This window comes from Myxocyprinus asiaticus, chromosome 5 (assembly GCF_019703515.2).
Source record: "Myxocyprinus asiaticus isolate MX2 ecotype Aquarium Trade chromosome 5, UBuf_Myxa_2, whole genome shotgun sequence".
Classification (NCBI taxonomy): Eukaryota; Metazoa; Chordata; class Actinopteri; order Cypriniformes; family Catostomidae; genus Myxocyprinus; species Myxocyprinus asiaticus.
In genome coordinates this window covers 13,384,105-13,397,066 of record NC_059348.1, presented here as the reverse complement: position 1 = coordinate 13,397,066, position 12,962 = coordinate 13,384,105, and the positions used below count along the sequence as shown (strand labels likewise).

At 39.4% G+C, this 12,962-nt stretch overlaps 1 protein-coding gene across 1 annotated transcript in view; it reads left to right on the top strand.

Annotated features, from left to right (window-relative positions):
- The window catches only part of LOC127440956 (corticotropin-releasing factor receptor 2-like), a 142,539-nt gene that overhangs the window by 85,027 nt on the left and 44,550 nt on the right, over positions 1-12,962 (top strand). Inside the window, exon 3 of the mRNA XM_051698049.1 lies at positions 8,592-8,677. Within this exon, the coding sequence (XP_051554009.1) occupies positions 8,592-8,677 (86 nt within the window). The remainder of the gene's footprint in view (positions 1-8,591; positions 8,678-12,962) is intronic.

Sequence of the window (12,962 nt, the reverse complement as noted above, 5' to 3'; positions counted from 1 at the left end):
CTCGCCGCATGTCGCAACTCGCCCGCCATCTCCTCCTCTGGAGTCAGCAGCGGCTGAAGTCGCTGCGGGCCACTCATATCCCAGGCAGCCTCAACGCCACAGCGGATGCACTGTCGTGGCAGGCAATGCTCAGTGGAGAGTGGAGACTCCACCCCCATGCAGTCCAGCTGATTTGGAGTCCTCTCACTGCCCACTCTGGTATTCCCTGACGGGAGCCCCCCTCGGGACAGACGCGCTGGCACACAGCTGGCCCTGGGGGCTGTGCAAATATGCATTCCCCCCAGTAAGCCTTCTTGCACAGACCCTGTGAAAGGTCAGGGAGGACGAGGAACAAGTCACCCTCATGGCCCCATACTGGCCCACTCAGACTTGGTTCTCGGACCTCACGCTCCTCGCGACAGCACCTTCCTGGCAGATTCCCCTGAGGAAGGACCTTCTTTCTCAGGGACGGGGTACCCTCTGGCATCCGCGCCCAGACCTCTGGAATCTCCATGTTTGGCCCCTGGATGGGACGAGGAAGGTCTAAGCGGTCTACCACCAGCAGTCTTAGACACGATCACTCAAGCCAGAGCTCCCGCTACCAGGCAGCTTTATGCCCTAAAGTGGTGCTTATTCGCAAATTGGTGTTCTTCCCGAGCCGAAGACCCCCAGAGATGTGCAGTTGGGTCAGTGCTCTCATTTCTGCAGGAGAGGCTGGAGGGGCAGCTGTCCCCCTCCACCTTGAAGATTTATGTAGCCGCTATAGCGGCTCACCACGACGCAGTCAAATTAAGTCCCTTGGACAGCACGACCTGATCATCAGGTTCCTCAAAGGCGCCCGCAGTCTTAATCCTCCCAGGCCATGCCTCTTACCCTCATGGGATCTCACCGTGGTCCTCCTGGGCCTTCGGAGAGCCCCATTTGAGCCACTAGAGTCAGTCGAGCTGAAAGCCCTCTCCTTAAAGACATCCCTCCTGATTGCGCTCGCCTCCATCAAGAGGGTGGGGGACCTGCAAGCGTTCTCTGTCAGCGACACTTGCCTGGAGTTCGGTCCGCCAGATTCTCACATGATCCTGAGACCCCGACCGGGCTATGTGCCCAAGGTTCCCACGATCCCCTTCAGGGATCAGGTGGTGAACATGCAAGCGCTGCCTCAGGAGGAGGCAGACCCAGCCCTATCGTTGCTGTGTCCGGTGCGTGCTTTGCGCACCTACTTGGATCGCACACAGAGCTTTAGATGCTCTGAGCAGCTCTTTGTTTGCTTTGGTGGACAGCGGAAAGGGAACGCCGTCTCCAAACAGAGGCTTGCCCACTGGATCGTGGACGCCATTGCATTGGCCTACCAGACCCAGGCCATGCCCGCCCCCTTGCGGGTTTGAGCACACTCAAGGAGTGTGGCGTCCTCTTGGGCACTGGCCAATGGCACCTCTCTAGCAGACATCTGCAGAGCAGTGGGCTGGGCAACACCCAATACTTTCGCAAGATTTTACAATCTCCGGGTTGAGCCGGTTTCATCCCGTGTTCTTTCAGGTATGAACAGGTAGTGTTCGGTAATACGGAACAGCTGACCAGTGTATCGCTTGTGTATAGCGCTTTTCCCCTCCCCTGAGGTGAAAACCGTGCATTTTTACCCCCAGTCGAGTTCACGAAGTCATGTACCCTGGATGTCCTTCCTCCCTAGCCCTATGGTTCGTGAACTCGGCGGAGGAGTTCGCAGCCAGCCCCACTTCGGGGACTAATATGCCCTGTACTGGGATAGGTTGACAAAGCAGTTCATAACAGAATCTTGCTCAAACTTACTCTGACAGAGCCAGTACAGGTGCAAGGTGTCCAGTTTCTTTACTTGTTTCTTCCCATTAACTTTCTTGTCTTGCAGTTATGGCTAAGTGTGGCCTAAATACACACTGCTGCCCTTTCAGTCTAGCTCACTTCACTCTCAAGACTAATTCAGCTCATCCGATGCAATTGTTCCTTGAGGAGTCTGTGCTTGTCCTTGACAAATTACAGTTTCCTGTTGTGTCTAGTTTTACAGCCTTTCATTGATGTCAAATACTTTTAGAAATGTGAATTCTGTCACCTAAAATTACATCAATGTTATGTCATCCTTGGTACCATTCACTGAACTGTCAACATTTGTGACTTAACAGACTGCTCTGAGTCAAGGTTTATTGATTATGAAGACCTTGCCTGCTGAAAGCAGTGTGCTTTCTTATTGTTACAGCTTAGGTTTTCACTCAAATTGTCTTCCAATTGACTAAAGTGCACTTTGACAATTCATGTGAGAACCTCACCAAGCTTATTTGAGATCAAAAACATTCATGTGGCTTGACAAAAAGTAATGACTCCATGCCCACATGCACACTGGAGGTAATTTTCAGCCTGATCTCATGAAAATTACATGTCATCATTTTGGCAAAATAACATTACATGGTTCATGAAACATATCGCGGCAGCTATGAGGTGAAATGTCCACTGAATTGCGCTTAAAGCAAGTTAAATGTTCTCCCAAACAGATTTTGTTACGTTTAGTTAAAAGATGTTTTAAATAAACAAAACTAACCTCCCTACCGTAAACTTTCCATCTAAAGTTAACCGATAGCATAATAAAAGCAAATTTGATATGAAAAATACAATTGCTGAAGCAACCACATCATTTTGTGGACAATTTCAGCTCATGTGTTGACTTGCATGCTCAGGGGATTTCATATCTTTTGTCCTTAACAGCTCAGTTGAGCTACTGCACAATTTAAATGTGTTCAACTTCAGGCGAGCACCAGTCATCTCAAAACCTGTTGAGTTGACTGATCTGTTTACATAAATGAAACTTCTAAAGTGAATTTGTGTGAACTAAACAATAGATTTGCCTCATGTTAGAGCTGATTCTGATGTTAGCATTTAGCAAATTTAGCTAACAATACTCTTGAGCAACAAAATACTGTACAGTATGTAGCACACTTATGAGTGTTTTACATGTACTGCAAAATGCTGATAACTATCAAAATCTGCTCATTATTTCGGCTCTTAGAAAAAAAAACTAGAGTTGGCGCAAACTTGCTGCAAATTCAACACTGTCTGATAGCCGCTGACACATGACACATGTTTCATCAATACCCATTCAGACAGCTGTCCACAAAAGACTGTCCAAGTCTAAAACAATTTTAAGACTGCTGGCAGATGTCAACCATGCCTTTCGTGGCCTTAATTATTCAAAAAATAAAAAAAATGCTGAAAATAGAAGTATTCTTCGGTTACCATAGAAAAGCTGACTCATTGTGAATTTTGGAGTGTCTCTAATAAAATATCCATAATAAGGAGATTCCGAAAATTAAGAGGATTTCGAATAATCGAATTTATTAAGTATGAAAGTGCTCCTTGGAAGGGAGTTACAAATTTACTGTGAAATTGAAAAATAAGAGGGTAAACCAATGCAAAGCAAGTAGACTGGAACATGACAGATTTAAAAATAAACATGCAAATAACCCCTAGGAATAAGAAAATAACTAAATCAGTTCTGTGAGTTTACATGCTCAAATGCCCAAATTAAAAACAGCATTTTAGAAAGGTAAACTCTGAATTGGAAGGTTTGCCTTGGATACAGTCGGGCCAATAGCCCTTGAAATAGAGTAGAACTTCATACTCATCTCTATGACTGAGTCATTTGTAGTCAGAAAATACAGAAAATAAATTAAAGTGCAAAGATTTTTGAATTGACATTTGTATTATATATATATATATATATATACAGTGGTGTGAAAAAGTGTTTGCCCCCTTCCTGATTTCTTATTTTTTTTTGCATGTTTGTCACACTTAAATGTGACAAACATGCAAAAAAACATTGACTAGATCATCAAACAAGTTTAAATATTAGTCAAAGATAACACAAGTAAACACAAAATGCAGTTTTTAAATGAAGGTTGTTATTATTAAGGGAAAACAAAATCCAAACCTACATGACCCTGTGTGAAAAAGTGTTTGCCCCACCTGTTAAAACATAACTTAACTGTGGTTTATCACACCTGAGTTCAATTTCTCTAGCCATACCCAGGCCTGATTACTGCCACACCTGTTCTCAATCAAGAAATCACTTAAATAGGACCTGCCTGACAAAGTGAAGTAGACCAAAAGATCTTCAAAAGCTAGACATCATGCCGAGATCCAAAGAAATTCAGGAACAAATGAGAAAGAAAGTAATTGAGATCTATCAGTCTGGAAAAGGTTATAAAGCCATTTCTAAAGCTTTGGGACTCCAGAGAACCACAGTGAGAGCAATTATCCACAAATGGCTAAAACATGGAACAGTGGTGAACCTTCCCAGGAGTGGCCGGCCGACCAAAATCACCCCAAGAGCGCAGCGACGACTCATCCAAGAGGTCACAAAAGACCCCACAACAACATCCAAAGAACTGCAGGCCTCACTTGCCTCAGTTAAGGTCAGTGTTCATGACTCCACCATAAGAAAGAGACTGGGCAAAAATGGCCTGCATGGCAGAGTTCCAAGACGAAAACCACTGCTGAGCAAAAAGAACATTAAGGCTCGTCTCATTTTTGCCAGAAAACATCTTGATGATCCCCAAGACTTTTGGGAAAATACTCTGTGGACTGACGAGACAAAAGTTGAACTTTTTGGAAGGTGTGTGTCCCATTACATCTGGCATAAAAGTAACACTGCATTTCAGAAAAAGAACATCATACCAACAGTAAAATATGGTGGTGGTAGTGTGATGGTCTGGGGCTGTTTTGCTGCTTCAGGACCTGGAAGACTTGCTGTGATAAATGGAACCATGAATTCTGCTGTCTACCAAAAATCCTGAAGGAGAATGTCTGGCCATCTGTTCGTGACCTCAAGCTGAAGCAAACTTGGGTTCTGCAGCAGGACAATGATCCAAAACACACCAGCAAGTCCACCTCTGAATGGCTGAAGAAAAACAAAATGAAGACTTTGGAGTGGCCTAGTCAAAGTCCTGACCTGAATCCTATTGAGATGCTGTGGCATGACCTTAAAAAGGCAGTTCATGCTCAAAAACCCTCCAATGTGGCTGAATTACAACAATTCTGCAAAGATGAGTGGGCCAAAATTCCTCCACAGCGCTGTAAAAGACTCATTGCAAGTTATCGCAAACGCTTGATTGCAGTTGTTGCTGCTAAGGGTGGCCCAACCAGTTATTAGGTTTAGGGGGCAATCGCTTTTTCACACAGGGCCATGTAGGTTTGGATTTCATTTTCCCTTAATAATAACAACCTTCATTTAAAAACTGCATTTTGTGTTTACTTGTGTTATCTTTGACTAATATTTAAACTTGTTCGATGATCTGAAACATTTAAGTGTGACAAACATGCAAAAAAATAAGAAATCAGGAAGGGGGCAAACACTTTTTCACACCACTGTATATATATATATATATATATATATATATACAGTTGTGATCAAAAGTTTGCATACCCTAGCAGAAATTGTGAAATTTTGGCATTGATTTTGAAAATATGACTGATCGTGTTTTATTTAATGATAGTGGTCATATGGAGCCATTTATTATCACATAGTTGTTTGGCTCCTTTTTAAATCATAATGATAACAGAAATCACCCAAATGGCCATGATCAAAAGTTTACATACCCTTGAATGTTTGGCCTTGTTACAGACACACAAGGTGACACACACAGGTTTAAATGGCAATTAAATGTTAATTTCCCACACCTGTGGCTTTTTAAATTGCAGTTAGTGTCTGTGTATAAATAGTCAATGAGTTTGTTAGCTCTCACGTGGATGCACTGAGCAGGCTAGATACTGAGCCATGGGGAGCAGAAAAGAACTGTCAAAAGACCTGCGTAACAAGGTAATGGAACTTTATAAAGATGGAAAAGGATATAAAAAGATATCCAAAGCCTTGAAAATGCCAGTCAGTACTGTTCAATCACTTATTAAGAAGTGGAACATTCGGGAATCTCTTGATACCAAGCCAAGGTCAGGTAGACCAAGAAAGATTTCAGCCACAACTGCCAGAAGAATTGTTCAGGATACAAAGAAAAACCCACAGGTAACCTCAGGAGAAATACAGGCTGCTCTGGAAAAAGACGGTGTGGTTGTTTCAAGGAGCACAATACGACGATACTTGAAGAAAAATGAGCTGCATGGTCGAGTTGCCAGAAAGAAGCCTTTACTGTGACAGTGCCACAAAAAAGCCCAGTTACAATATGCCCGACAACACCCTGACATGCCTCACAGCTTCTGGCACACTGTAATTTGGAGTGACGAGACCAAAATAGAGCTTTATGATCACAACCATAAGCGCTATGTTTGGAGAGGGGTCAACAAGGCCTATAGTGAAAAGAATACCATCCGCACTGTGAAGCATGGTGGTGGCTTACTGATGTTTTGGGGGTGTGTGAGCTCTAAAGGCATGGGGAATCTTGTGAAAATTGATGGCAAGATGAATGCAGCATGTTATCAGAAAATACTGCCAGACAATTTGCATTCTTCTGCATGAAAGCTGCGCATGAGACGCTCTTGGACTTTCCAGCACGACAATGACCTTAAGCACAAGGCCAAGTTGACCCTCCAGTGGTTACAGCAGAAAAAGGTGAAGGTTCTGGAGTGGCCATCACAGTCTCCTGACCTTAATATCATCGAGCCACTCTGGGGAGATCTCAAACGTGTGGTTCATGCAAGACGACCAAAGACTTTGCATGACCTGGAGGCATTTTGCCAAGACGAATGGGCAGCTATACCACCTGCAAGAATTTGGGGCCTCATAGACAACTATGACAAAAGACTGCACGCTGTCATTGATGCTAAAGGGGGCAATACACTGTATTAAGAACTAAGGGTATGCAGACTTTTGAACAGGGGTCATTTAATTTTTTTCTTTGTTGCCATGTTTTGATTTATGATTGTGCCATTCTGTTATAACCTACAGTTGAATATGAATCCCATAAGAAATAAAAGAAATTAGTTTTGCCTACTCACTCATGTTTTCTTTAAAAATGGTACATATATTACCAATTCTCCAAGGGTATGCAAACTTTTGAGCACAACTGTATATATACTGGCAGCCAAAAGTTTGGAATAATGTACAGATTTTGCTCTTATGGATAGAAATTGGTACTTTTATTCACCAAAATAGTATTCAACTGATCACAATGTATAGTCAGGACATTAATAACGTGAAAAATTATGAATTTACATATTACAATTTGATTTTTTTTTTTTTTTTTCAGAAATTCTTAAACTATTTTAAAGTGTTCTCATCAAAAAAATCCTCCATGTGCAGCAATGACAGCTTTGCAGATCCTTGTCATTCTAGATGTCAGTTTGTCCAGATGCTCAGGTGCCATTCACCACACGCTTCCTGAAGCACTTGCCATAGATGTGCCTGTCTTGTCGGGCACTTCTCACACACCTCACAGTCTAGCTGATCCCACAAAAGCTCAATGGGGTTAAGATCCATAACACTCTTTTCTAATTATCTGTTGTCCAATGTCTGTGTTTCTTTGCCCACTCTAACCTTTTCTTTTTGTTTTTCTGTTTCAAAAGTGGCTTTTTCTTTGCAATTCTTCCCATAAGGCCTGCACCCCTGAGTCTTCTCTTTACTGTTGTACATGAAACTGGTGTTGAGCAGGTAGAATTCAGTGAAGGTGTCAGCTGAGGACATGTGAGGCTTCTATTTCTCAAACTAGAGACTCTGTACTTATCCTCTTGTTTAGTTGTACATCTGGCCTTCCACATCTCTTTCTGTCCTTGTTAGAGCCAGTTGTCCTTTGTCTTTGAAGACTGTAGTGTACACCTTTGTATGAAATCTTCAGTTTTTGGGCAATTTCAAGCATTGTATAGCCTTCAATCCTCAAAACAATGACTGACAAGTTTCTAGAGAAAGCTGTTTCTTTTTTGTCCTTTTTGACCTAATATTGACCTTAAGACATGCCAGTCTATTGCATACTGTGGCAACTCAAAAACAAACACAAAGACAATGTTAAGCTTCATTTCACGAACCAAATAGCTTTCAACTGTTTGATATAATAGCAAGTGATTTTCTAGTACCAAATTAGCAATTTAGCATGATTACTCAAGGATAAGGTGTTGGAGTGATGGCTGCTGGAAATGGGCCTGTCTAGATTTGATCAAAATTACTTTTTTCAAATAGTGATGGTGCTGTTTTTTCACATCAGTAATGTCCTGACTATACTTTGTGATGAGCTGAATGCCACTTTGTTGAATTAAAGTACCAATTTCCTTCCAAAACAGCAAAATTTGAACATTATTCCAAACTTTTGGCCGCCAGTGTATATAAATCTGTTATTATTTACTCACCTTCATGATGTTCCAAAATTACTTCTGTGGAACACAAAATGTAAATTTGAAGAATATTCTGGCCACCAACACAATGAATGAAACAAGGGTGAGTAAATGATGACAGAATTGTTATTTTTGAGTGTATTATTTCTTTAATATTATTGGAACTGTCATAACAGCTGTTCAGTAAGTTCCTGTCTTGTTAGCTTGTCTGGATATTGCTTTTTTACGACCAATGAACAGTCAAGCATATTAGGAGATGTACTGCAGACTAATGAACATCTCTTTTGGGCTTTTGAGTTTTGAACTGTTTTCTTTCTGTGCAGGAAGTGCTTACAGAGAATGCTTGGAGAATGGCACATGGGCTCTGAAGAGTAACTACTCCAACTGTGAGCCCATCTTGGAGGAAAAGGTGGGTAAATGTGTGTGAAATCTGAACTGTGCTTTCACTTACAATGTTTATTCATTGTACTTGATGTACTTTTAGATTCACAAAGCAAGAATTGTTGAATAAGCTAGGGTGACCAGACAACAATGCTAAATTTCATGATTGAATTATGAATAAAAACCATGTTTATGTTGGAGGCGGGGCCTGGCATGCTCCGACACTGCACTGAAGCTTTAATTTGGCCGATGTGGCTTTGAGTCTGAGTCTGGTCAATCGGCATCACTACCGACTTAATAAATATTTGTCACAGTCATATTTTTAAAGACCCCATGAAATCACTCGATGTGCACAGTTTTCTTGCCTTTTTGTGTTGACATATTTCTTATTGAAACAGGAAGTTTGGGCAGGACATATTGACGTTTTTCTTAACTGGCAATAGGCTTACGTGACAGCCGTGCACTGAAATGTTTTTATTAATTTTTTGGGTGGTGCAGTAAATAAAGCAGAAAAGATTAAGAACTTTCTACATCGAATAAATTAAATAGTTTAAGCGTGAACTTAAATTCTACATTTGTACTCAATCCAAACATGTAGGAATTAATGTTCCAGCTTATAAATTAAAGGGATAGTTCACCCAAAAATGAAAATTCTCTCATCATTTACTCACCCTCCTGGCATCCAGAAGTGTATGACTTTTTTTGTTCTGCAGAACACAAATGAAGATTTTTTGAAGAATATTTTAGCTCTGTAGGTCCATACAATGCAAGTGAATGGGTGCCAAAATTTTGAAGCTCCAAAATCCACATAAGTACAACATAAAAGTACTCCAGATGACTCTGGTGGTTAAATCCATATCTTCTGAAGAAATATGATAGGTGTTTGTGAGAAACAGATCAACATTTATCCCTCTGGAGTCTGAGGCGTAAAATTGCTTAAATATTGACCTGTTTCTCACCCACACCTATAATATTCTGTCTGAACACATGGATTAACCACTGGAGTCATATGGATTACTTTTATGATGCCTTAATATGCTTTTTGGAGCTTCATCATTTTGGCACACATTCACTTGTGTTGTATGGACCTACAGAGCTGAAATATTTTCTAAAAATCTTCGTTTGTGTTCTGCAGAAGAAAGAAAGTCATACACATCTGGGATGCCAGGAGGGTGAGTAAATCATGAGAGAATTTTAATTTGTGGGTGAACTATTCCTTTAATGTTATTTATGATAGTTTGCTATCTTTACAATGTGTCATTATGTATAAATCCTTTTCATTTTTATTTAGCTAATTTGAGTAGTTCACAGGTAAATAAAATATGTTTTCGACTTTTCAAAGCTGTTTTTTCCAGCATGCACCAGGCTTGAATAATTAATAAGCTTGCATGGTTTCACTGTTTGCAAGTTTATTTACACCATTTCTATTTTTGATTTTGGCCATGTCTACAATAATATGTTTTCATTTGAAAACGCTTCTTTTTCTCTACGTTTTGGCCTTCCGTCCTTCCGAGCTTTTCGAAAATGCTCTCCCAAGTGAATACATTTGAAAACGCCATCTGCATGTTGTAGTGTGGACTGGAAAAACAGAGACATTGGAATCAATTACATATTTGTTGTCATACGACACAGTCATGTGATCCATCCAATCCAAAACAATTAAAATGGCAGCCCACATTGTAGCAGTGTTGTTGTGTCTGCTATCCACTTTGATGGCATTGTTAAAGATGAATGTTACCTTATACAACCTTCACATTGTATTTCGTCAAAGGCGACGGGGAGATTTCTCATAATATGTGTCTGGCGGCAGAACACGAGGACAGTTACGTTTCAGACCATACATGGAACAGCAATTTTTTTAAGTGTTTTCATAATGTTTCATAATTTTTAAAAATGTATTAAAAGGGCAGTGTGGACGGAGAGCGTTTGGAAAATGAAAACGCGTGGACGTTAATGTGGACATTGCCTTTGTTGTTACGTTTGGTAACTTCTTGTTTTGTGAAGTCTGAAGTTCATTTTCTACTCAAAATTATTGTTGATAATGTTGTCTAGTAGACTACATAGCATGCATTGAGCCTCCCTCCGGCAGGCCACTGTATGTCATGTGGTACATGATAAAACGTGTTTATAAGGAAAGTTCAAATCTTGAAATGTTCTAATAAAATGCTCATGTAGATTTTACTAAGTTTATGTACCATTTACATCAGATTTGTAAGTAAAAGTTACTGTATTAACTGAAATGTTTGTTAAATTTACTCACTCTAATCAATATTAGGCCATTACAAAATACTTCCACAATGAAATAGAAAATCCACAATGAATTCAAAATAATGTGTATTTCCTCTTTAATCTGATTACAAGAATTTACTTAAAAGTAAAATATTTTAACTAAAAAAAAAATAAAAAATACGATTACATTACCTAATTACTTTGTAATCTCATTACACCCAACACTGCAGCCATGAGCCATTTTTGCAAAACTTGCTGGTCGGTTGAAAGGGGAGGGGCATTCTGATTCTGGAGAGCATTTGACTGGACAAAAATCTGTGTAATGCTTCATGAGTCATCAGTATTTTTGATTTTGTGGGGTCTTTAACACTTATTTACAGCAATCCAACTAAAGCTAAATAAAAATGACTAAAAAGGCTCAGACAAATGGTGTCCCATTGTTGAGACTCATGACAACGCTTTTGTAAAAATTGTCTTAGTTTTATCAGGACTATCTGTTCAACCTTGAATAATTTAATTTACTGTATGATTCTGTATGTCGGAAATCTAAAGGAACGCAAAAGTCCTACATCTTATCCGTATTATGAGTCAAGAAGGACACATTAAAATATAACTGCATTTCCTATCTTTTCTGCTTTCAGTTATAATGGAGATTGTAAAAGATGATTTAGTTACTGCTGCACTGTAAGACGTCTCTACATCCCTGCTGAAAACAGTTACCCCCATTCCCCATTGCAAATCCAATTGTTTTATTAGCTTGAATCAGATAATGTGATTCATGTCAATGCTTTTGGGCTTTCTGTTGTTTGTGGGCGTTCTGTTGTTTCTAGAATCCAAAATACCTCAGGTTTAATATGCTGAATGACATATATAGTATATAATCAATTTTGACCCAATTATTTCTCTATTGCTGTATGTTATGAAGAAGCCTATTTTTTGATGTGAGAAACTGCTTAGCATTTGCATGAGTGGTAGGCAGGTTTGGATGTTGTGTAACTGATGTACTCTCCGTAGACTCTGTTTACTGGAGCTGTGTATCGCTTGCTCATGCATCATTTAAGTTCTCACTGCACTTCGTATGATTTCTGCATGCAAATATTGTGCAAAAGGACAATTGCATTCTTTCACCCTTGTGTCACAGTTTTGTGACCTCATTCTAACTTAAGGCTCACAAGGAATATATAAATGAATCTCGATCCACACAACTCTATTGTAAGTCTCCATTATGAATTCATTAAAGACACAATTATGGAGTAATAACTATTGATTTGTACTAAACTTCATAATCTATAATTTGTAATTATAATTTATAATCATATAATAGAGTGTTTCTTCAACTAAATGGGCACTTTTGGTCATGTGGAAAATGAACTTGATTGTACAACACATTTTTCACTCTCTCACTAGGTTACTAACAATGTGCAACAGTGAGCGTGCATGCATCACAAGAGAAGTATGTTATTTATGTCATTTTGGTCTGAAACATCATGAGTATTTCCACCATACAGTATCTCAAAATGATGTTTTTGATATCCTTCTGTGGTGAAAATGACATTTAAGTTTTGTTTGGAACAGAAGACTCATCTTTGTAAGTCTGATTTCATAGCAAACATTTTACATATCCTAAATATACACAAATAATATTAACACTTTTTGCATAATTTGACAAAATTGCAGCTTGATTGGAAATGACACATCACATCTCATATTTATCAAGCAAGCTCATCATTTTTATTCTCCTTGGTACCCAAGTACACTAACTTTTGATGAAACTTTATTAGAAGCAAAATCTTTGGTTGTGGTGGCAACCAACAAATGACAAGGGACAGTCATAATTTGTGTAAAAACTAATATAAATCAATTTCACACAATTTTTATTAAAATTGTTCATGGTTATGTTAAGTATTAAGTATTTTTCTGATGCAATTTCATAGTTTAAGATTGAAAGTCTTGTTCTGGGGCCAGGATAAAACAATCTGTACATAAAAGGCATTTGAAAAGTACAATTTAGAAAGTTGAAAGACAGCTTTAATGTGACCTTTTAAACAACAAAGAGCAGTTAAAGTTGAAATTTGTTAGTTTGA